Source organism: Schistocerca americana, chromosome 2 (genome assembly GCF_021461395.2).
Source record: "Schistocerca americana isolate TAMUIC-IGC-003095 chromosome 2, iqSchAmer2.1, whole genome shotgun sequence".
Classification (NCBI taxonomy): domain Eukaryota; kingdom Metazoa; phylum Arthropoda; class Insecta; order Orthoptera; family Acrididae; genus Schistocerca; species Schistocerca americana.
Genome location: NC_060120.1, coordinates 385414655 through 385438814, shown reverse-complemented (window position 1 = coordinate 385438814; position 24160 = coordinate 385414655). Strand labels below are relative to the sequence as shown.

Genomic DNA, 24160 nt, shown 5'->3' with positions numbered 1-24160 from the left:
ACTACGATCCCATCACGTTGCACACCGGCCTGCAGGCAGTTGCCATCCGCATTACTCTCCCCACTTTTACGTTTTCCTTTTGTACCGTCTACACTCCATCGTCATCTGCCGTTACCAGGGCAGGCGTGATGCAACTTATTGCTCAGCTACCTGCACCATTTTTGTTAACTGGAGACTTCAATGCCCACCATCCCCTTTGGGGCTCTCCAGCATCCTGCCCGAGGGGCTCCTTGTTAGCAGACCTTTTCAACCAGCTCGATCTTGTCTGCCTCAATACTGGCGCCCCTACTTTTCTTTCGGACACATCTCACACCTATTCCCATTTAGACCTCTCTATATGTACTCCCCAACTTGCACGCCGGTTTGAGTGGTATGCACTTTCTGATACATATTCGAGCGACCACTTCCCGTGTGTTATCCATCTCCTGCAGCATACTCCCTCTCCGTGCTCCTCTCGTTGGACCATCTCCAAGGCAGACTGGGAGCTCTTCTCTTCCAGGGCTACCTTTCAGGATCAAACCTTCACAAGCTGCGATCATCAGGTCGCACACCTCACGGAAGTCATTCTCGCTGCTGCTGAATATTCCATCCCTCACCCTACTTCTTCTCCACGGCGCGTACCGGTCCCCTGGTGGACCGCAGCATGTAGAGACGCTTTACGTGCTCGTCGACGTGCTTTACGCACCTTTAAGCGCCACCCTACAGTGGCGAATTGTATTAATTATAAACGATTACGTGCTCAGTGTCGTCGTATTATTAAAGAAAGCAAGAAAGCCAGCTGGGCTGCTTTCACAAGCACCTTCAACAGTTCTACTCCTTCTTCTGTTGTCTGGGGTAGCCTGCGCCGGCTATCTGGCACTAAGGTCCACTCACCAGTTTCTGGCTTGAAGGTCGCGAATGAAGTCCTTGTGGCCCCTGAGGCTGTCTCCAATGCCTTCGGCCGCTTTTTCGCCGAGGTTTCGAGCTCCGCTCATTACCACCCTGCCTTCCTCCCCCGCAAACAGGCAGAGGAGGCTAGGCCACCTGACTTCCGCTCCTCGAATTGTGAAAGTTATAATGCCCCATTCACCATGCGGGAACTCGAAACCGCACTTGGCCGATCACGGTCCTCCGCTCCAGGGCCTGATTCTATTCATATTCAGATGCTGAAGAACCTTTCTCCTGCGGGTAAAGGTTTTCTTCTTCGTACATACAATCGCATCTGGATTGAGGGACATGTTCCCGCATGCTGGCGCGAGTCTATTGTTGTCCCGATTCCTAAGCCGGGGAAGGACAAGCACTTGCCTTCCAGTTATCGACCTATCTCGCTTACCAGCTGTGTCTGTAAAGTGATGGAGCGAATGGTTAACTCTCGATTGGTTTGGCTGCTCGAGTCTCGACGCCTACTTACCAATGTACAATGTGGATTTCGAAGGCGCCGCTCTGCTGTTGACCATCTGGTTACCTTGTCGACCTTCATTATGAATAACTTCTTGCGGAAGCGCCCGACCGCGGCTGTGTTCTTTGATTTGGAGAAGGCTTATGACACCTGTTGGAGGGCGGGCATTCTCCGCACTATGCATACATGGGGCTTTCGCGGTCGCCTCCCTCTTTTTATTCATTCCTTTTTAATGGATCGAAAGTTTCGGGTACGTGTGGGTTCTGTCCTGTCCGACACCTTTCGCCAGGAGAATGGGGTGCCACAGGGCTCAGTTTTGAGCGTCGCTCTCTTCGCCATCGCGATCAATCCAATAATGGATTGCCTCCCAGCTGATGTATCAGGCTCCCTTTTCGTGGACGATTTTACCATCTATTGCAGCGCGCAGTGTGCACGTGTCCTGGAGCGTTGTCTTCAGCGTTCTCTTGACCGTCTTTACTCCTGGAGTGTCGCCAATGGCTTCCGTTTTTCTGCCGAGAAGACGGTCTGTATTAACTTCTGGCGCTACAAAGAGTTTCTCCCACCGTCCTTACGACTCGGTCCCGTCGCTCTCCCACTCGTGGAGACGATCAAATTTTTAGGCCTTACCTTTGACAGGAAACTTAGCTGGTCTCCACATGTGTCATATTTGGCCGCCCGTTGTACCCGTTCTTTAAATGTCCTCCGTGTTCTCAGTGGTATGTCGTGGGGAGCGGATCGAACCGTCCTACTTCGTCTATATCGGTCGATCGTCCGCTCCAAGCTGGATTATGGGAGCTTCGTATACTCCTCTGCACGGCCATCCATCTTACGCCGCCTCAACTCCATACAACATCGGGGTTTACGACTTGCGATAGGAGCATTTTATACCAGTCCCGTAGAGAGTCTTCATGCTGACGCTGGCGAATTGCCACTCACCTACCGGCGCGATATACTGCTTTGTCGGTATGCCTGTCGGCTACTGTCAATGCCCGACCATCCGTCTTATCGTTCCTTTTTTGACGACTCTCTTGACCTTCAATACGGGTTGTATGTCTCTGCCTTGCTACCCCCTGGCGTTCGCTTTCGTCGCCTCCTTCAACACCTTCATTTTTCACTCCCTGCAACCTTTCGAGTGGGAGAGAGCCGCACGCCACCTTGGCTCCAGGCTCAGGTCCGCGTTCACCTCGACCTCAGCTCGCTCCCAAAAGAGGTCACCCCCGGTTCGGTCTACCACTCCCGTTTTTTGGAACTTCGTTCGAAGTTCAACAACATGACTTTCATTTATACAGATGGCTCTAAGACCAATGACGGGGTCGGGTGTTCCTTTATTGTCGGGGCACAAAGTTTCCAATACCGGCTCCATGGCCATTGTTCGGTCTTCACAGCTGAGCTCTTTGCCCTCTACCAGGCTGTTCTTTACATCTGCCGCCACCGACATTCTGCTTATGTCATCTGCTCAGATTCCCTGAGCGCCATCCAGAGCCTCAGTGATCCGTACCCGGTTCACCCTTTCGTACACCGGATCCAACGCTCTCTTCAGCAGCTGGTGGACGTCGGTACGCCGGTTAGCTTTATGTGGGTTCCTGGCCATGTCGGTATCCCTGGGAACGAAGCTGCAGATGCCGCGGCCAAGGCTGCGGTCCTCCAGCCTCGGACAGCTTCTTGTTGTGTCCCTTCGTCCGATTTTAGCAGGGTCATTTGTCGGCGCGTTGTGTCGCTGTGGCATGCCGATTGGGCTGCACTTACCGACAACAAGCTTCGGGCCTTAAAACCTCTTCCCGTGGCTTGGGCGTCCTCCTCACGCCCTTCTCGGCGGGAGGAGGTCGTTTTAGCAAGGTTAAGAATTGGACACTGCCGGTTCAGCCATCGCCATCTGCTGACGGCTGCGCCGGCGCCGTTCTGCCCATGTGGGCACTTGCTGACGGTTAGACACATTTTAATGTCCTGTCCTGATCTTAACACACTGCGCCTCGATCTTAACCTGCCTAATACTTTCGATGCCATTTTAGCGGATGACCCACGAGCAGCTGCTCGTGTTCTTTGTTTTATCAGTTTGACGCACCTCGCTAAGGACGTTTGATGATGTTTTTTAATCCTATGCCTGTCAGTCTGTCTTTTATTGTTTTCCCTTTTAGTTGTTGTTGTCAACTTGTGCCTCGCGGTGCATTCTTAGAGTAGTCAGGGCGCTAATGACCATTGAAGTTGTGCGCCCGAAAACCACAAAAAAAAAAAAAAAAAAAAAAGTTTTTTCCCTCACTTTGTTTCCCAGTGGAATGGGGGGGAGAATAAATAGGAGTGATGCAGGGTGTGCTCTGCCACGCACCGTATTGTGGCTTGTGGAGTATTTTTGTAGATGTAGAACACCAGCGAGGATGGGATGTGAAAACATTGTTCTGTGCACACACAGGGAAAGTGTGCGCATGAAGGTAAGAATTCCCTGAATGAGTAGCTTGTACAGGAGGTTTTCATGCCACACAGTCGCATCGATATGGAAGTATAGTACCAAAGTTCTCTCAGTGCCTTGTGGCATCCATTACAACCTCAACAAGGCATAGAAGTAGACATGTTACATGTCCTCTTACTGCAGACTGCTTCTCAGGGAGGAGTTCTCAGCTTCCATATGTTGCAGGAGTCATTTGAGGTACAGAGGTTTGAAGATTTTTAATAGTGCAGCTACCAAGCCAATTGGCCTGTAGTTTGAGGGGGAAGCAAGAGTCCTTTCCTAGCATTGGGATTATGATGACCTCACCTTGTTTGTTTCTCCATGGCTTTTGGGTACTGTGCAGTGATGAAGATGCTGGTGTCTGCAAGCTTTACTATGGCAGCCATCGGCATGTACTAGGTAAGTTCATAGGTCAGCTGGTCTGCATCATCACCTTTCCTGCAGTTAAACCACCAGAGCTGTTCCAAATGTGATGTTGTTGCCATCCTCTTGTGCAGACAAATATGTTGGAGGTATTCTCTATTAGCTGCATGTGAACTAATGGCTTTTCATTGTAGTTTGACCAATAAACTATGCCTCCACACCATTCAAAAAAGTTGATTGTGTCACCTTTTTTCTGTCATAGCACCAGTTGATACTCTGCTCATAAGTGTGCAGTTGTGTGCTATGTATATGTGACAGAAATATTTTGCGACTTGTTTCCATGTGGCTGTTTCATGCATCATTGTAGTGATATTTCATCTTTTGTGTCAGTTGCTTTGTTTCTCAAAATTGCTGTTTTTGTGATTTTGCTCTAATATACGGAAATCAGTGTGTAATTATTACAGTAGTCCAATCAGTTTATTCTGTGTATTACTCCTTTCAGGTGTGGGATGCTGTTTCCGGTGAAGAAATTCATTCTTTTCAACATAATCATATCGTAAAGAGTGTTAATTTTTCTTCAGATAGTGAACTTTTTGTAACTGGTAGCAACGAAAAGCTTATCAGAGTCTTTGATCTCAACAAACCGGAAGCAAGTAAGTACTTCTTCTGTTAGTTTCATGTTCCATGGTTCATTTTGCATGAAAAATTGCAATAGTGTGGAACAAGTCATTTCACATTCACATTGGAAATTAATTTTTAAATATGACTACATGGAGAACATTTATAAGCTTTGTTATTGTTATTATTATTATTATTATTATTATTATTCAGATGTGAGGTAGTCATTCCTACCCACCACTATTTACACATTACACTAATAGAAATTCTCCTTTCACTTTGTTTTCAAATTTTACTTTGCTATCAATGGGTAAGTGACCAAAATTTGATGTTGCAGCATGGTGCACCCCTTTTGTGTTAATGTCTGAATGCCATTTTTACTTCTGATAATGTAATTATACACATCATTGTTCCTTTTGAACTGCAATGGATGATTTACAACGAACTTCACGAGGGAGTAAATATACTGCGAATATGTCTAACTTTATTTGGAGGAAAATAGTACAGATTAAAAATTATTTCCAGTCCAGCCTTCACTTCTTTGGAAATACATCTACATCCATACTCTGCAAACTATCGCAAAGTGCATGGCTGAGGGTATGTCCCATTTTACCTGTTAGTAGGATTTCTTCCTTTTCCATTTATCTATGGAGCATGGGAAGAATGATTGTTCGAATGTCTGTGTGTGTTCTCTAATTATTTTTATCTTGTCCTCACAATCCGCTTGCGAGCAATATGTATTAAGTTCCTAGAGCCTTGAAACTTTGTCAGTAGGCTATGCTGGTATAGTTCACATCTTCAAGAATCTGCCAGTTCCATTTCTTCAGCATTACTGAATGACTCTCCCATGAGTCAAACAAACCTGTGACCATTTGTGCTGCCCTTCTCTGTATACATTCAGTATCCCTGTTAGTTCTAGTGTATGGTTCCCATACATGTAAGCAACATTCTAGGTTGGGTCATATGAGTGATTTGTAAGCAACCTCCATTGTACAGTAATGGCACTTCCCCAGTATTCTACCAATAAACTAAAGTCTACCACCTACTTTATGCACAACTGAGCTTATTTGATCATTCTATTTCATATCTGTGTAAAGTGTACACCTGGGTATTTGTGTGAGTTCGCCAATTCCAACTGTGCCTCATTGATATTATAGTCATAGGATATTCCATTGTTTTTTTCATTTTGTGAGGTGCACAATTTTATATTTCTGAACATTTAATCCAAGTTGCCAATCTTTGCACCAGTCTGAAATCGTAACAAGATCTGACTGAATATTTATGAAGCTTTTTTGAAATGTTACTTCATTATAGATAACTGCATCATCTGTGAAAAGCCTGATGTTACTATTAGTATTGTCTGCGGTGTCATTAATATGCAACATGAACAGCAAGGATATCAACATACTTCCTTTGTTCACACCCAAAGGTATTTCCACATCTGATGATGGATTTCCATCTGAGATAACATGCTGTGTCCTACGTACCGAAAAGTCCTCAGTCCAATCAGAAACTTCACTTGATGCCCCATACTGATAGAACTTTCAACAATAAGTGTACTTGTGATACTGAGTCAAATACTTCGTGGAAATTAAGAAATACTGCAGCCATCTGACTGCTTTGATCCAAAACTTTCACTTTGTCTTGTGAGAAAAGTACAAGGCGGGTTTCACATGATGACTGTTTTGGTGAAGGCATGCTGATTGGCATGGAGGACGTTATTCTGGTCAAGGTACGTCATTAAGTTCAAGGTTGCAATATGTTCTAAGATTCTAAAACAAATCAGTGTCAAGGATATTGGACAGTAGTTTTATGGATCACTCCTACTACCCTTCTTGGAGATGGTTGTTACCTGTGCATTCTTCCAAATACAGTGCACGGTTTTTTATTTAAGGAATCTATGATAGATTATAATTAGAAGGGGGCTAATTCAGCTGCAAATTCAGTATATAATCTCATTGGGATTTCAGCTGTCTCTCAACACCACTGACACTAATACTGATTTTACTCATCTTTTCAGTGGTACAAGGATTAAATTGAGGCAATTCTCCTGGGTTTTCCTTCGTAAAGTAGTCTGTTTCTTTATGTGTTTCTTTTCAGTGACTATGGAGTGTCCCTCCGACTAAGAACTGTTGTACTGGATGCATATCTATCCAGTGGATTGTCGACTGTTCTTTTATGCTTGAGTCAGAGATCCTCTACGTGCTCCTGCCCTATGCGGAAACTTTCAAGATCCTCATTGAGATATGACGCTGTCGGTTCTTTACATGTCTGTCATGAGTGGGGTTCTGAGCTATCTGTTCTAGGTAGATTTCAGAGAAGGTATTTGGTAATGTTTCACAGGGTGTCTTCTCATGCCCACCACTAACAAAACTAATGATCACAGTATGATTGGGGAACTTACGTACAAGTGAACTGAGGGTTTTTCTTTTTCCCACTAAAGTTTTTGGTTACATCAGGAGATGAGGCTGGTGGCAGTAGAAAGATCTAATTACCATGTCTTGCCCATCTGTGATACTGAGTCTTGCCCAGTCAGTCTCACATGTAGCTTCAATTTCTATCTCGGTGGATTTAAGTTCCTTGTCTACTGTGACAAGTACACCACCTCCATTTCCCATTAGCCTATCCTTTTGATAAGCACTTAAATTTTCCCCAAAAATATCACTGCTATTAATTTCAGGTTTCAATCAGCTTTCTGTACCTAGCATTATACGAGCTTCACTGCTTTTCAAGAGTGCTTCAAACGCAGACACTTTGTAGTGAATGCTTTGGCAATTAACAATTAGGATTTTAATACTCACTCCCTCGAGAGGAATTTTTGTCGATCTTACACTGTTACTTCTGGGTTTCCTACAGCCATTGTTACCTAGATTGAACCGAGATTCACCTATTCTAAAAACCTTGTGTGCATCCCACACACAGTCAGCTACCTGGGTAGCAGCCTCTGATGGGTAGTGCACATCTGATCCATTTAGGTCCACCCTACAGTTCTCAACCCTATGGCTCAAGTCCAGGAAGTCGCAACCCAGCTTGTCATAAAACTTTCGAAGTCTCTAGTTCACTCCACACTCAGGACCAGAGGGCTGCAATCAATTCTGGAGAAAATGATGAAATTGTGAGCTTTGTTGAAATTCCTTGCACAAGGCTGTCTTCCCAACCTTCTCTGCCAGTCAGCAGAATGATCGAGGTAGGACATCAGAGCCCAGATGACAGGCATCATTTGTTCCAACATGTGCCACAATCTGCAGTTGTTGGCACCCTTTTCTTTCAATGTCTGGCAGAATAGCCTTTTCAACGTGTTGACTGAGGCCTCCAAACATACTCACTGAGTGCACCTGTGTCCTTTCCTGTCTCTTGCTGGTATTTCCCTAAGGGGTACCATCATTTGCCATACGTGTGAACTGCTGACAATTAATAGACCCTACCTTTTTGTGTTTCCCTCTTGACACCAAATCAAATGGGTTTCACCAAAACAGTGAACTGAGTTCAGTTCCACTGGCTCAGTTTCAGTGAAAGACAGCACCTCAGACTTGTTGGTTAGGGGGATCAGTGTAACACCCGGAGTCCTCCCAGATCCCGTCCACACAATGCAGGATGCTTAGATCTACCAGTCTAAAGGACGAGTAATGACAGAACCTGTACTTTCTGCAGAGGAGGCGAGTTCCATAGGAGCGAATAGTACTTAAGGTACCTTTGGTACTGGTACCACATTTACCGGACTCTCGGGAGCTCTTCCAACACACCGATTCACAGCAGCTGCTGATCATTTGACAGTAGACGTGATGATTTCCAGCTGCTTACGAATGTTTGAGAAAAGTATTCACAGCACTTTGGCTGGTGCAAGTGAACAAATAACCTTATACTAAGCCTGCTGATTCTTTTATATCTGTTGAGGAAAAAAAATTGCTAATTTTCTAAAAGGAGCATTTACTGAAAACAAGATTTCTATTAAGGCAACAGAAAAACTTGTGGTAAAAATTACTAATTTCCTAAAACTTTTTGAAGTTGATTGCAGTTATTAGCAAACTAAAAAATAGAGGGAAACATTCCACGTGGGAAAAATATATCTAAAAACAAAGATGATGTGACTTACCGAAAGACAGCACTGGCAGGTCGATAGACACACAAACATACACACACAATTCAAGCTTTCGCAACCAACGGTTGCTTCATCAGGAAAGAGGGAAAGACGAAAGGATGTGGGTTTTAAGGGAGAGGGTAAGGAGTCATTCCAATCCCGGGAGCGGAAAGACTCACCTTAGGGGGAAAAAGGACAGGTATACACTCCAATCCCGGGAGCGGAAAGACTCACCTTAGGGGGGAAAAAGGACGGGTATACACTCCAATCCCGGGAGCGGAAAGACTCACCTTAGGGGGGAAAAGGACGGGTATACACTCGCTCGCGCGCGCCCACCCACCCACACACACACACACACACACACACACACACACACACACACACATATACAGACACAAGCAGACATATTCAAAGGCCATGAATATGTCTGCTTGTGTCTGTATATGTGTGGATGGATATGTGTGTGTGTGTGTGTGTGTGTGTGTGTGTGTGTGTGTGTGTGTGTGTGTGCGCAACTGTATACCCGTCCTTTTTCCCCCTAAGGTGAGTCTTTCTGCTCCCGGGATTGGAATGACTCCTTGCCCTGTCCCTTAAAACCCACATCCTTTCGTCTTTCCCTCTCCTTCCCTCTTTCCTGATGAAGCAACCGTTGGTTGCGGAAGCTTGAATTTTGTGTGTATGTTTGTGTGTTTGTTTGTGTCTATCGACCTGCCAGCGCTTCCTTTTGGTAAGTCACATCATCTTTGTTTATGTATATACCTAAAAACAAAGATGATGTGACTTACCAAACGAAAGCGCTGGCACGCCGATGGACACAAACATACACACAAAATTTTGTGTGTATGTTTGTGTTTGTTTGTGTGTCTATCGACGTGCCAGCGCTTTCGTTTGGTAAGTCACATCATCTTTGTTTTTAGGTATATTTTTCCCATGTGGAATGTTTCCCCTCTATTAATTCATATATATATATATATATATATATATATATATATATATATATATATGACACACACACACACACACACACACACACACACTTCTTTAAGGGTAAACTAGACGTATCACAATGTGTTAGAATATCTGCTACAGTAACTAAATCACAAATGCCGATTTACTACAAATTAGATTGAGCAGTGAAAGATTACGCAGAAGTGACACAGCAGTACATAAGCGAATCTAGAATTTCAAATTGGAACACGAATTATGAACACATGGTCTCTCACAAAGGAAAATTCTGAAGTTGGCTTTTTTCATATAAATAAACGTTTGGGTCACATGGATTTTTTTACTTAGCTGTTTCTGTCCCAACATCTACACAGATGTGCCAGAGAACAACACTCCAGCATGAGTTTATCTCTGTCAAATCTAGAAAGATGTGTGGAACCAACAAAGCACATTTTTTGCCTGTTGCAGCTAGCAGTGCAATACAGTGTTTCATTATGATGATAGGAAGAAATGGTTGCATTAATTTTGTATACTTTTCAATTGCAGGCGATGGGGTGCAGGAAGAAAATGTAATTTTATCATTTTCAATTTATGGTAGAGATTCTAACAGTTAGTATGTAGTATTGTACTTAATCTATAACCTAAGAAAACTGATATGGAGGATGGATAGTGGTCTCCTGAACCGATGCTGTCTTTTAAGCAGTGCATTATTTATGCACAGTCATTCATTCTGAAATGACATTTTTTTTCTTTTTTAGTTGGTGGTGCCAGTATCATCCTATTATTGAAAGAATCTTCAAAATTTAAAGCCAAAATCACAGTTTCCTACAATACTAGATAATCTTTGGTTGTAAGCCATTTGTGCTAATGTAGGTCTTTGTTGGTACATCTATCAGGCCCACATCTTTGTTCTAGCAGAAATTACAGTAAATTGGTTATCAGCAACTCCCATTGTTACTGACAGTGTTATCTCCGACACATGCATTTACTCCACTCCACAACATCGTGTCAAGTGGTTTAAATTTGCAATTGACTCACTTTCAAAATGGCTGTAAAGTAATCATCTGAAATATTGTAAGAGAAAATAATACTGTCCTGGATGCATGCCTGAAAGTTGGCAAAATATTCAAGGAACTCACATTTTGTTTACTCATTAGCTAATCGGAGAATGAATGTATGATGACCGAAGTTCTCACTGTAGTTGTGGTCACTCTACTAAGAAACTAACCAGTGAGAGTAGCCAGAACTTACTAAGTAGTAGGATGGAGATTATCCATTGAATTCAGGCTACACTAAGAAACAATTCTCTCACCACATGACGTAAACAGATGTCCCTGGAAAAAGCTGCCATCTGTAAATCAATAATCCATTAGTGTATGGAGAGCAGGAACAGTGATTGCTGAGTGCACTGTAATTAGTCTAATCTTGTCTGCTGTCACAGTGGGAGCACTACAATAGGGAATTGTAGTATGTGTGTACAGTAAAACCCCCTTTTTACCCTTTTCTGTTACTGACCCAAAAAGTGTAAAATTCAGGAAAACTAGGGAAACACAAAAAGTTGAAAATGAATAAACTACTCTTACTGTCATTCTCTTTATATTTTTCAAAATATGAAATTAAAACTTTTTGCCCATTTCAAATTATCTTAAATAATTGTTTCTCTTTCTAACAGCAATTAGGTTTGTTCCGTCATGAAACCACATTAAAAAGATATCCGTGTTGTAATGTGAGACTCATTATTGATAACCATTACAAAATTATGATAAGTAAAACTTGTAACACAATGTTTATAACTCTGAAGTTAGCAGTCTTTGTAAACAGAGAATAGTAGGCATGAAATCTACAGCTTTTTGCCGACAAGGTGGTTACCTGGTTCAGGGATGTCCTAGGTGAAAAAGAGGTCGGAAATCGTCATGTTACATGGCATCTGGAGGAGGAATGTTTGTCTGACATCAGGTTGTACCAACCTGAGACTGCACACACACAGTATTTCACACAGAAGTAACAATTTGTGGAAGCCCATTATAGAGACAGCTGTCTTCAAAAGTGGTGTTTATTTGCATAAATGACTGTGACATTAAATTAAAACTGTTGAAGTAAAATGCAGTGAGCAGAAAGGAGCTTACTACTAGAGTCGCTATCATCGGATCGTAGTTATTTCCAAGGCAATAACTCATACTTCCGCTACCTTCCAGATGCTGCAAACCTGTAACACAGGTGGTCATGACCCAGCACATTGACAATGAAAATCTAGCTTACTGCACTAATGCTCTGTTACATGGTCAACAGTTTTGTGTATAGTCTGCGTTTTCTGCTTTGATCCAAGGCTGACTTTGAGCAGGAATACGATGCACTGTTTGCAGAAATCTGTGTGGAAATCAATGTTAAAGCTTGTGATAACATCAGAGAAAACTTAAAATTGCAGAAAATGTTGAAACATGGGATCATTAATAACAGGAAAGCATTACGTTAGGAGAATAAGACTTCCTCTGGGACCGACAAAAATGACGTAAAAAGTGAGAAAACATAAAATACAGGAATGTAAAATTGGGGTTTTACTGTATTCAGAGGTTCTTGGAACTTTGTAATCAGGCTGTTGTGGGATAGCTCGCATCTATCTTCAAGGGCGTATCACTTCCAATTTTTCAGCAGCTGTGTGCCAGTCTTATACAGCGCAAACAAACCTGTGACCATTCATGATAGCCTACTTTGTACACTTTCAATATCCCCTGGTAGTCCTGTTCAGGACTGGTGCCACATACTTCAGCAATATTCTAGGATGGGTTGTAAGAGTGGTTTGAAAGCAATCTCCAGTGCGACTAGTTGTTTTTCCTAGTGTCTTACTGATGAACAGTAGTCTGCCATACACTTTGCTTACTACTGAGCCTGTGTGTTCATTTCGTTCCATGTCCGTATGAAATGTTGCGTACAGCTATTTGTGAGTTGAATGATTCAAATTGTGACTCATCGATTTTCTGATCTTAGGATACTATGTTTTGCAATTTTTGAAAAGCACAATTTTATATTTGTGGTCATTTAGAGCAAGTTGGCACAACTTTAAAATCATACACTATGTGATCAAAAGTATCCGGACACCCCCAAAACATACATTTTTCATATTAGGTGCATTATGCTGCCACCTACTGCCAGGTACGCCATATCAGTGACCTCAGTAGTCATTAGACATCCTGAGAGAGCAGAATGGGGCACTCCGCAGAACTCACGGACTTCGAACGTGGTCAGACTGTTGGGGATCACTTCTGTCATACGTCTGTATGCGAGATTTCCACACTCCTAAACATCCCTAGGTCCATTGTTTCCAATGTGATAGTGAAGTGGAAACGTGAAGGGACACATACAGCACAAAAGTGTACAGGCCGGCCTCGTCTGTTGACTGACAGAACACTGACAGTTGAAGAGGGTTCTAATGTGTAATAGGCAGAAGTCTATCCAGACCATCACACAGGAACTCCAAACTACACATCAGGATACATTTCAAGCACTATGACAGTTAGGTGGGAGGTTAGAAAACTTGGATTTCATGGTCGAGCAGCTGCTCATACGCCACATATCACACCTCTAAATGTCAAACGACACCTCGCTTGGTGTAAGGACTATAAACATTGGACAATTGAACGGTGGAAATATGTTGTGTGGAGTGCTGAATCATGGTACACAATGTGGCAATTTGATGGCAGGGTGTGGGTATGGCGAATGCCCGGTGAACATCGTCATGTGTAGTGCCAACAATAAATGCGGAGGAGGTCGTGTTATGGTGTGGTCGTGTTTTCCATGTAGGGGGCTTGCACCCCTTGTTTTGCATGGCACTATCACAGCACAGGCCTACATTGATGCTTTAAGCACTTTCTTGCTTCCGACTAGTGAAGAGCAATTCAGGGATGGCAATTGCATCTTTCAACATGATTGAGCATCTGTTCATAATGCACGGCCTGTGGTGGAGTGGTTACATGACAATAACATCCCTGTAATGGAGTGGCCTGCACAGAGTCCTAACCTAAAACCTAACGAACATCTTCAGAATGTTTTGGAACTTAGACTTCATACCAGGCATCACTGACCGACATTGATACCTCTCCTCAATGCACCACTCTGTGAAAAATGGGCTATCATTCCCCAGCCTTCCAGCACCTGATGGAACGTATGCTTGCTAGATTGGAAGCTGTCATCAAGGCTAAGGGTGGGCCAACATCATATTGAATTCCAGCATTACCAATGGAGGATGCCACGAACTTGTAAGTCATTTTCAGCCAGGTGTCCGAATACTTTTGATCACATAATGTATCAATATCAGACTGAATATTTGTGCTGCCTCTTTTTTGTAGGCAGTAAGCCTACTTCATTACAGACAATTCCATCATCTGTGTAAGGTCTGAGGTTGCTATTAATGTTTTTGCTAAATCAAGACCACAAGAGACAATAAAATATATGTTGCAAGTTACGATAGGGACTGTGCTTGATTTGAAATATACTCATTTCATATTGGTCCCCACAATTTCTGAAATGATCAATGATCGTGAAAAACCCAGAATATACAATTGGCTGACACTATACATTCTTTTAGGAGAAAAATTTAGCATGGCTTCATTGTCTTGCTGAAACTGTTAGGAATCTGCACAATAAGATTGAGTGGCCAGCATTTTGGAACCCGCTAACTTTGCTTCAGAAGCTTAAGTGGTAGCATACACAATAAAAAGAGGTAAAGCTTCTTAGTCAGTAATTATTTGATTTTCATGAAAATTTTCCTTCTTGATAAATAAAAATTGAAGATGTCAAAACTTATTTTACATGGGATCAGCCCTTGTAATGTACTTGAAAGGTTTATTTGCATTTAGTGGGCTCATATCGCATACACGTTTTGGATTGTACTGCTGCTGTTTATGGGTTGGATTGACTTTTGTTAAAGAAAGTGCACTACACTGCAGCACATAGTTTTCAATTGAGTCACATTTATTGAAACACAACTAAGATTTTATGATGATCAGCTTTTATAATTGTCAGGTGTTTCAGCATTTAAAACAGATCGACACGCTGCATTCATCAACAAATAATGTCACATTTAATTGGTGGCAGACTAAATCACATTTGCATGGATATGGAGCATTTAGATACTTCTTCCACATAGATATCTCTTCCAGTATCTGATTATATGTTTCTGCGAGTGGTTTAGATGTTTTAGCTGATGACGCTCGAGCAGCTGCTCGTATTCTGCGTTTTATAACTTTGACTGGCTTGTCCAAAAACATCTAACCTTTTTACTTATTTTATCTGCATCTTTGTCAGGTCCTTCTGGTGTCCCCCCCATCCCCTCGAGTTTTACTAGATTCCATGTGCTCTAACAACAGTGACTGGGCGCTAATGACCTCAGTAGTTGAGCGCCCTTAAACCCCAACAAAAAAAAATCTGCGAGTGGTTTACATAGTTCTGTACAATTTGACTATCAACCTCTTAAGTTACAAATTAATCACACTTTTTGAATGACAGCGATTGTGAGTTGTTAGCAGGTTGGATGCACAACTGTACTCAACAAGTAGTGTATCCACTAAGGATCAGTGTACCTCCTACCTATTCCTACTTCCAAAATTCATCTGATCCCAGGTTCCTGGCCTAGTTTTCGCAGCATTGGATGAAATCCTACTTTTATCAATCAAGTCAACTGCAAGTATATCAGAATCTTTGAACATTATACAGTTCGCAATTACCATTCCAGTAAAAAATGCATACACATTAGAAGCTACCATCAGTTATTGATTACTCTGTTGTCACATTCGAAAGTTTTGACTTCACTTAATACCGAGAATGTGGCAACATTTTAATTTCCTCTAACAAAGTGTACTTTTCCAACTTTGTACCTGCTTACTTTCTAGTTCAATTTTATGTACACTGGTTTTAACTACATGAAATGTCTTTGCTTTATTGTAAATTGCAAATGTTCTACATTCCTGATCAGCTTAGACAACCTTTTCATGCACTACCTGTACTAACAACTTCAACTACATCAGCATTTAGGTTCTCAACTCTATCTCTATGCTTTGCATTGGAAATCATCTCATTAATTCAGTAAAGCCCCATTTTAACAAATCTTTGGGAACTCAGATATTTCTTCCTTGAATAAGGTTTTCCGTAAATGGGGTTTTTGCCACAGTACATGGAAAGAGTGATGAAGAATCATAATTGAAGCATTAGGTGATGAAAATGCTATTTAATTACAAAATTTCCAATATCCTTGGCTACAAATGTAAATGTAATAAATACAAAATTGACATTTTTCGCAGAACATGTCCTTTATTTTTTTAAAAAATCAAGATGTCCTGTTTGTTCTTCCAGCATATTGCAGTGAAAGAAGTTGCTGCTCTAGCTCGTTGATATGTCAGAATTTATTTGTTTACATTAAGAGAGGAAAAGAAATACCTGACAGCATCAGTTCCCTGTGCAGCAGCAACAAAACTTGATGCAACACTCTCCCTTTTGTTCCTCATCTTGCTCATTGTCACTGGGAGCTCCTACCAGTGTTCCTTCATAAGCACTTCATTTGCATCAATCTCAGGTATAAAAGTCAGGGCACCATCATCACTACTACGTCCTGGAATGTTGCATTTTTAGAAATATCAGTTTTGCTACTCCAGCATTCTTCTGGAACTGTTCTCTTGTGCAGCAACTTGAGTGGCACAGCCATCCTTTGTGGAACAATTTAACAGTCTGTTGTGTCACAGAATTTCGTGCAGCAACAAACCTATACCTGTAGAAGTCTGAGACTCATCATTTCCTTACTCTCAAAGAATGAAACTGACTGATGCACAAGTGCTACTATGTATTTGGCATTAACAGAGTAGTGTGTATTATATGTAGATCCAGAGTCTACATATGACTTGTGCCGTTCAGAGAAAAACATATACATTCCTCAGAAATTGTGCTCTATGGGATGTATAGGGCATTAGTCAATGAGTCAAATTCCTTCCTGTTGCACCCATTGTGGCATCTAAATGCCTGCAAAAGTCATAAAGATTCCATCTCCAGTGTCTGCTCTTGTACTCAAAAGTATAAAGTAGTGATATCAATATAATGGAAGGAAACATTCCACGTGGGAAAAATTATATATAAAAACAAAGATGAGGTGACTTACCGAACAAAAGCGCTGGCAGGTCGATAGACACACAAACAAACACAAACATACACACAAAATTCAAGCTTTCACAACAAACTGTTGCCTCATCAGGAAAGAGGGAAGGAGAGGGGAAGACGAAAGGAAGTGGGTTTTAAGGGAGAGGGTAAGGAGTCATTCCAATCCCGGGAGCGGAAAGACTTACCCCTAAGGTAAGTCTTTCCGCTCCCGGGATTGGAATGACTCCTTACCCTCTCCCTTAAAACCCACTTCCTTTCGTCTTCCCCTCTCCTTCCCTCTTTCCTGATGAGGCAACAGTTTGTTGCGAAAGCTTGAATTTTGTGTGTATGTTTGTGTTTGTTTGTGTGTCTATCGACCTGCCAGCGCTTTTGTTCGGTAAGTCACCTCATCTTTGTTTTTATATATAAAGTATAAAGTAGCATTTTTATGTTTTGGAAACACCTGGGAATTAACACAACATTCCACTTACATCATTATTTACACTGAATAGCATCATACCTCTCTTACCTTTTTTCTTTACCTCTGTGGCATTTTTGTCCATTAATGGAATATGATTTTGCAGGAAATAAATTATCAAAGAAGGCAGTTCCATCAGCATTGAAAACTTATCTGGGCTCATAGACCTGCATCAATCATGGCAACGTAATGTTCTTCCAATAGTTCACACCTCTTATGGCCAGAGCCTCTCACTCCACTTAAACTTCCAAATGATAGATTATGATGTTCTTTAAAATGATTCAATGAGCTATTAGATGTGCCATAATTTTCAGTGTTGATCTTCAGAGCAATTCCACAAACCTTCTCTCGCAGTATGTTCCCACTTCTAGGAGTGCTTCTACTTCTTGAAACCACACTAGAAGAATTATCTTCCATGTCGTTGAATGTAGACAACTGAGTGTCCCTCTTTTTTGGATCCGTAGGAATTGTTAGGTTTGTCATCTAAGAATCCTTCCTTACTTTTGAATATGCTGCACATGTAGACGGCACTATATCTTATTTCTTTGCGATGTTGGAAATATTTGATAATCTTATCATTTACGATGCAGATAATCATCAACTTTTGTTGAGTTGTTAACTTCCAACATTTGAAGGCCATAACTCCACAAAATTAAAATTGGAAACTTCAACATTACCGTAAACAAACAATTACACTTATTTTTGTGTGTACTGTAGAGTCTAGAGGTGGGTCATAGAGTTACCAGACCAGATTCACTCGGGTTCAGGGGTTTTCAGGTCACCTCAAGCTAGATTGTTACCAACTTGAGTTGTTTGCGCGGTGCACAGCGGCCGCCACTCTCAATGACGGTTTTGTGTGAGGTTGGAGTTCACCACTGTCTTCCAGACTGAATCAAAGTTGAACAGAATTAAGTCTATGCCTGCAGAATGGGATGTCACCATCTGTGACCTATAAAAGTATAGTAGCTTATTATTATTTATTTTGTTTCATCAAACTTCATGAAGCTTTTGTGTGTGTGTGTGTGTGTGTGTGTGTGTGTGTGTGTGTGTGTGTGTGTGTGTGTGTACAAGGGATCTATATAGAAACATTAATGTTGTGACTGAGGGAAACCCCCCTGGCAGACTGGGGGTTAGAATAGGCCCGAGGTATTCCTGCGTGTTGTAAGAGGCTCTCACGTGTTTTGCCCTTTATGTGATGGTCCCCTGTAGGATTTGACCCACATTTTTCAAAATTTTACTGAAGAGTGAGCCAATTGGGTAAGGGCACCTTACATGGAGCATCATGTCCATCATGCGCTGAGGCCTTGCGCATCCTTTGTCGACGTGGATCTGCACTTCCGCTCATTCTCCAGCTGTTGGGTGAGACCACCCTCCTGGGTGTGTTTTCCTCCATCTTCTGTGCAGTATTGCTTTCTGCACTGTCGACGATAATGGACTCGTTGGCGGCCGCGGTGGTCTGGCGGTTCAGGCGCTCAGTGTGGAACCGCGGGACTGCTACGGCGCAGGTTCGGATCCTGCCTCGGGCATGGATGTGTGTGATGTCCTTAGGTTGGTTAGGTTTAAGTAGTTCTAAGTTCTAGGGGACTGATGACCACAGATGTTAAGTCCCACAGTGCTCAGAGCCATTTGAACCATTTGAATGGACTCATTAGCTCATTTGCGCCTGATATCCAGCACGTTAGCCAGTCCGTTGTGGTGGGACATCCACGTACCCTGTTGGTTGTAGCCGCCTGACCACACAGGGATCGCTCTGCTGATGGCTGCGCCATTAACTCCCCATATATGCCAAGGAGTAGATGCTTGTCACCCTGGGGCATTGGGACTCCCGGCAGTGGGCATCCTGCCAGGTTGCCTTTGCTACAGCTGGCTGGCACTCGTGGAGAGGGCCCCTGGTCGTAGTGGGTGGTATCAGGGCAGTTGACATGCTATAAAGTGTAGTACGTCATCTCTTGCTGGTGGTCGAACACCAGCAGTCTCTAAGCAGTCAAGGTCTAACTTCAATGCTTAGAAATATGACCCCAAATGTTCCCCTCCCCCTGGCCACACCATGGGTGGAATGCTAGACGAAGGATGGCAGCGAAGCTTATTCACCCCGGTACCTCATATGAACGAGAGTTGATGGGGAATCTTTCTTGTCAATGAAACCCCAGTTTCAGCACTTTTGGGGAGATGGAAGGCTTGTCCAAAACGCGGTCAGGACCAGTCTTGATCAAAACAGCATCCTCTGCCCAGTCACGGGCATTACTCACCTGTGACAAGCTGGGGCATGTTTCTGTTTCCAACATGCCCCATAGGAGCTTAAATATGGTTCAGGGTATCATATTTCACAGAGACCTTCTTTTGCAGCCCGAAGAAAAGCTGCACGCCAATTTAGAGAAGTGAGGTGTCCATTTTGTTCGGCGTGTCCACTGGGGTCTGAGGGATAATCAGGTTACCACCAGTGCCTTCATCTTAGCCTTCGAGGTGACACATTACCCGAGAAGGGCAAGGCGATGTTCTACCTGACGTAAAGCCATATATCCCTCCCCCAATGCGGTGCTTTAAGTACTGGAAGTTCGGCCATATGTCTTCCTGCTGTACTTACAGCATCACCTGTCGGCATTGTGGACGTCCTTCACATCCCAATACTCCCTGTGCTCCGCCTCCCATCTGTGTCAACTGCGGAGAGCACCATTCGACTTGCCTGACAGACTCCAGGATTCTCCAGAAAGAAAGAAAAATAATGTAATAAAAGAACTTGGACGTACTGACCTACACTAAGGCTAAGAGAAAATATGAGAGGCAACATCCTGTGCATATGACGTCAACGTATGCTGCCCGTGTGACAGTGGTTCTACCATCTTCCATTCCACCGTGTACAGTTGGCTCTCACAGCTGTCAGACTCCACCTACACCCTTGATGGTGTGGGGCACTTCCCTCCCTGTTCTTCCTGCGCAACCTACTTCAGGAGGAAGGGATCCCTTGTGCCACTCCCTTCCCAGGTCCCTACCGGTGGCAAAGCTGACACTCGCTAGGGGCTGAAGCAACCACAGGTAGCTGGTTGTAGGGCTTCACAGTTCTCCTCAGTCCCTGAGACTGAATCAGTGAAGCCCTCCCAGCCAGACAAACCTAAGGGCCTGGAGAGAAACCTAAAAAGAAAAAGATCCCCAAGAACTAAGGCACTGCAGTGGCACCCACACCACCACTACCTCCAAGCACTGTATCTGAGGATGAGGTGGAGATTCTGGCATTCGCTTAGGACATAGGTCCTGCTGGGCTCTCAAACACAATGGATGTCGATCGTGCAGGTACTCATCTGGTGGCAGCAGGTAACCCTGAGGTGTAGACTGCCTCATTGAGTGTTTCATGCCTTCCCAGTCTCACGATCACGTAATCCTCCAGTGGAATTGTGGTGGTTTTTTCCACCACCTGGCTGAGCTACGGCAGCTGCTAAGCTTTACACCTGCTGTCTGCATTGCCCTCCAGGAAACCTGGTTCTCTGCAATGCAGAGCCCTGCCCTCCGCGGCTATAAGGGATATTACAGGAACCATAGCGACTATAATAGTGTGTCAGGTGGAGTTTGCGTCTATGTCCTGAACTCAGTATGCAGTGAACCTGTGCCCTTTCAAACCCCTCTTCAAGCTGAGGCTGTCACGATAAGAACGACACAGGAAATAACTGTCTACAATGTATATCTTCCTCCAGATGGTGCAGTACTCCTCAACATATTAGCTCCCCTGATTGATCAGCTCCCTAAACCTTTCCTACTTTTGGGAGATTTTAACACGCATAACCTCTTGTGTGGTGGCGCCATGCTTACTGGAAGAGGTAGGGAGGTGGAAAATTTACTGTCACAACTCGACCTCTGCCCCTTAAATACAGGTGCCCCTACACATTTCAGTGTGGCACATGGCACATGGCACATATTTGGTCATTGATTTCTCCGTTTTCAGTCCTGGCCTTCTCCCATCTATTGACTGTGTGGTAGTGACCATTTCCCCATCTTCCTGTCACTCATGCGGCATCATGTCCATAGACGCCTACCCAGATGGGCTTTAAACAAGGCAGCCTGGGTAGCCTTCACCGCTGCTGTCACCGTTGAATCTCCCCCACATGGTGCCATCAATGTTGTGATTGAGCAGGTCACCACAGCGATAATTTCTGCGGCAGAAAATGCGATCCCTTGTTCTCTAGGATGCTCCTGGCGGAAAACAGTCCCTTGGTGGTCGCCGGAAATTGCTGAGGCAATTAGTGTCGGCGAGCTCTACAGTGACATAAGCACTGCCCATCCCTGGAGTACCTAATAGACTTCATGCAGCCTTGTAACTGTGTTCGCCTGCTTCTAAAACGACGGATACAGGAGTGTTGGTAGAGGTATGTGTCGACCATTGGGTGCCATACATCACCTTCCCAAGTCTGGGTGAAGATCAGACCCTAACAGGTGCCCCTGGTGTTAACATCAAAGGCATGCTCTCTACCAACACAAATGCAATTGCTCGAGCCTCTGCATTGGAGGACTACCCCCCAGCCTCTCGCACCCTCAAACGGTGAATGGAAAGGAAAGCCCTCCTGTTCACTACACGCCACAGTGAACGGTGTAATGCCCCATGTACAGAGTGGGAGCTCCTCAGCGCCCTTGCACATTGCCCCTACACTGCTCCTGGGCCGGATCGTATCCACAGTAAGATGATTAAACATCTCTCGTCTGACTACAAATGACATCTCCTCGCCATCTTCAACAGGATGTAGTGCGATGAAACCTTTCCATCGTAATGGCAGGAGAACACCATCATTCTGGTGCTCAAACCCGGTCAAAACCTGCTTGATGTGGATAGCTACTGGCCCATCAGCCTCATCAGCTTTCTTTGTAAACTGCTGGAATGTATGGTGTGTCGGTGGTTGGGTTAGGTCTTGGAGTCACGTGGCCTGCTGGCTCCATGTCAGGGTGGCTTCCACCAGGGTCACTGTACCACTTATAATCTTGTGTCCCTTGAGTCTGCCATCCGAGCAGCCTTTTCCAGATGCCAACATCTGGTAGACATCTTTTTTTACTTACGTAAAGCATAGGATACGACCTGGCAACATCATATCCTTGCCACATTGTATGCGCGGGGTCTCCAGGGCCCGCTTCTGATTTTTATCCAAAACTTCCTGTCGCTCCGTACTTTCTGTGCTCCAAGTTGGTGCCTCCCACAGTTCCCCCGTATTCAGGAGAATGGTGTTCTGCAGGGCTCCGTATTCTCCGTATTGAGTCTCTCTCTATTTTTAGTGGCTATTAATGGTCTAGCAGCAGCTGTAGGGCTGTCAGTTGTACTTTCTCTGTACCTTAATGATGATCCACTCACTGTAGTGGAGACATACCAATTGTTAGGACTGGTTTTCAACACCAGATTGGCTTGGTTACCTCACCTTCATCAGCTTAAGCAGAAGTGCTGGCAGCACCTCAATGCTCTCCACTGGCTGAGCAACACTAACTGGGGTGCAGATTGCTCTACACTGCTCAGCTCTACAGAGCCCTTGTTCAATCCCGCTTTGACTATGGGAGTCTGGTTTACAGTTCGGCGGCACCCACAAAATTGCATATACTTGACCCAGTGCACCACTGTGGCATTCGCCAAGCAACGGGAGCTTTTAGAATGAGTCTGGTGACCAGTGTCCTGGTGGAGGACGGAGTTCCTCCATTGAAGGTTAGGTGTGCACAATGGCTCGCCAGTTATGTTGCACTCATTCGTAGTTCTCCTGCACATTTGAATTACCGGCATTTTTTCCTAACCACAGTGGTTCATCTCCTGCATTAGTGGTCGAGGTCAGGGCTTAAGATCGTGGTTTGCGTCCAGTCCCTTCTGTCTGAACTGGAGTCCTTCTCTGTACCACCTTTCCTCTAGGTCCATTCATGTACATCTAGGTCGCAGATTCGTTGGACCTTTTGCAGTGGTCCCAAGGACTGTTAACTCTGGCGGCTCTCCAGTATCACTTCATCTCAATTCTCGACATGTACAGGGACCATGAACTGGTTTACACTGATGGCTCGATGCCTTATGGTCACGACGGCTTTTTGTATGTTCGTGGAGGACATATTGAACAGCACTTCTTGCCAGATGGCTTCAGTGTTTCCACTGCAGAACTGGCGGCCATATCTCGTGCTCTTGAGCATTTTTGCTGATGGCCTGGTGAGTCATTTCTCCTGTGTACTGAATTCTGGAGCAGCCTTCAAGCTATCGAGCAGTGGAACCCTCGCCATTCTTTGGTAGCATCCATTCACAAGTCCATCAATGCCATGGAATGGTCGCGTCGTCCAGTGGTGTTTGTGTGGACCCCAGGACACTTTGGAATCCCAGGCAACGAACTTGCCAAACGGGGCTACGCAAAAGCCGCTTCTGGAGACGGGCATCTCCGAAACTGATCTGCGTTCTTCTTACGCTGCAGGGTTTTTCAGCTTTGGGAGACGGAATGGCATAACAGTACACACAACAAACTGTGTCTCATTAAGAAGACTAAGAGTGTGTGGAAGTCTTCCGTGCGTTCTTCTCGAAGGGAATCAGTTGTCCTCTGCTGGCTCCGCATTGGCCATATGTGGCTAACGCATGGTTACCTCCTCCTTTGCAAGGACCCACCTCGGTGTCGCTGTGGCTCCCAAATGACAGTTGTCCACCTCTTGCTGGACTGCCCACTTTTAGCTGCTCTGCGTTGGACTTCTAACTTTCCCAGCACCCTACCTTCGGTGTTGGGCTACAGTGCCTCAACAGCAGCTTTAGTT

General features: G+C 44.0%; 1 protein-coding gene across 1 annotated transcript in view; it reads left to right on the top strand.

Moving 5' to 3' along the window:
* LOC124596197 (serine-threonine kinase receptor-associated protein-like) overlaps positions 1-24160 on the top strand; it is an 84911-nt gene that overhangs the window by 40611 nt on the left and 20140 nt on the right. The window contains 1 exon segment of the mRNA XM_047135243.1: positions 4687-4837. Within this exon segment, the coding sequence (XP_046991199.1) occupies positions 4687-4837 (151 nt within the window).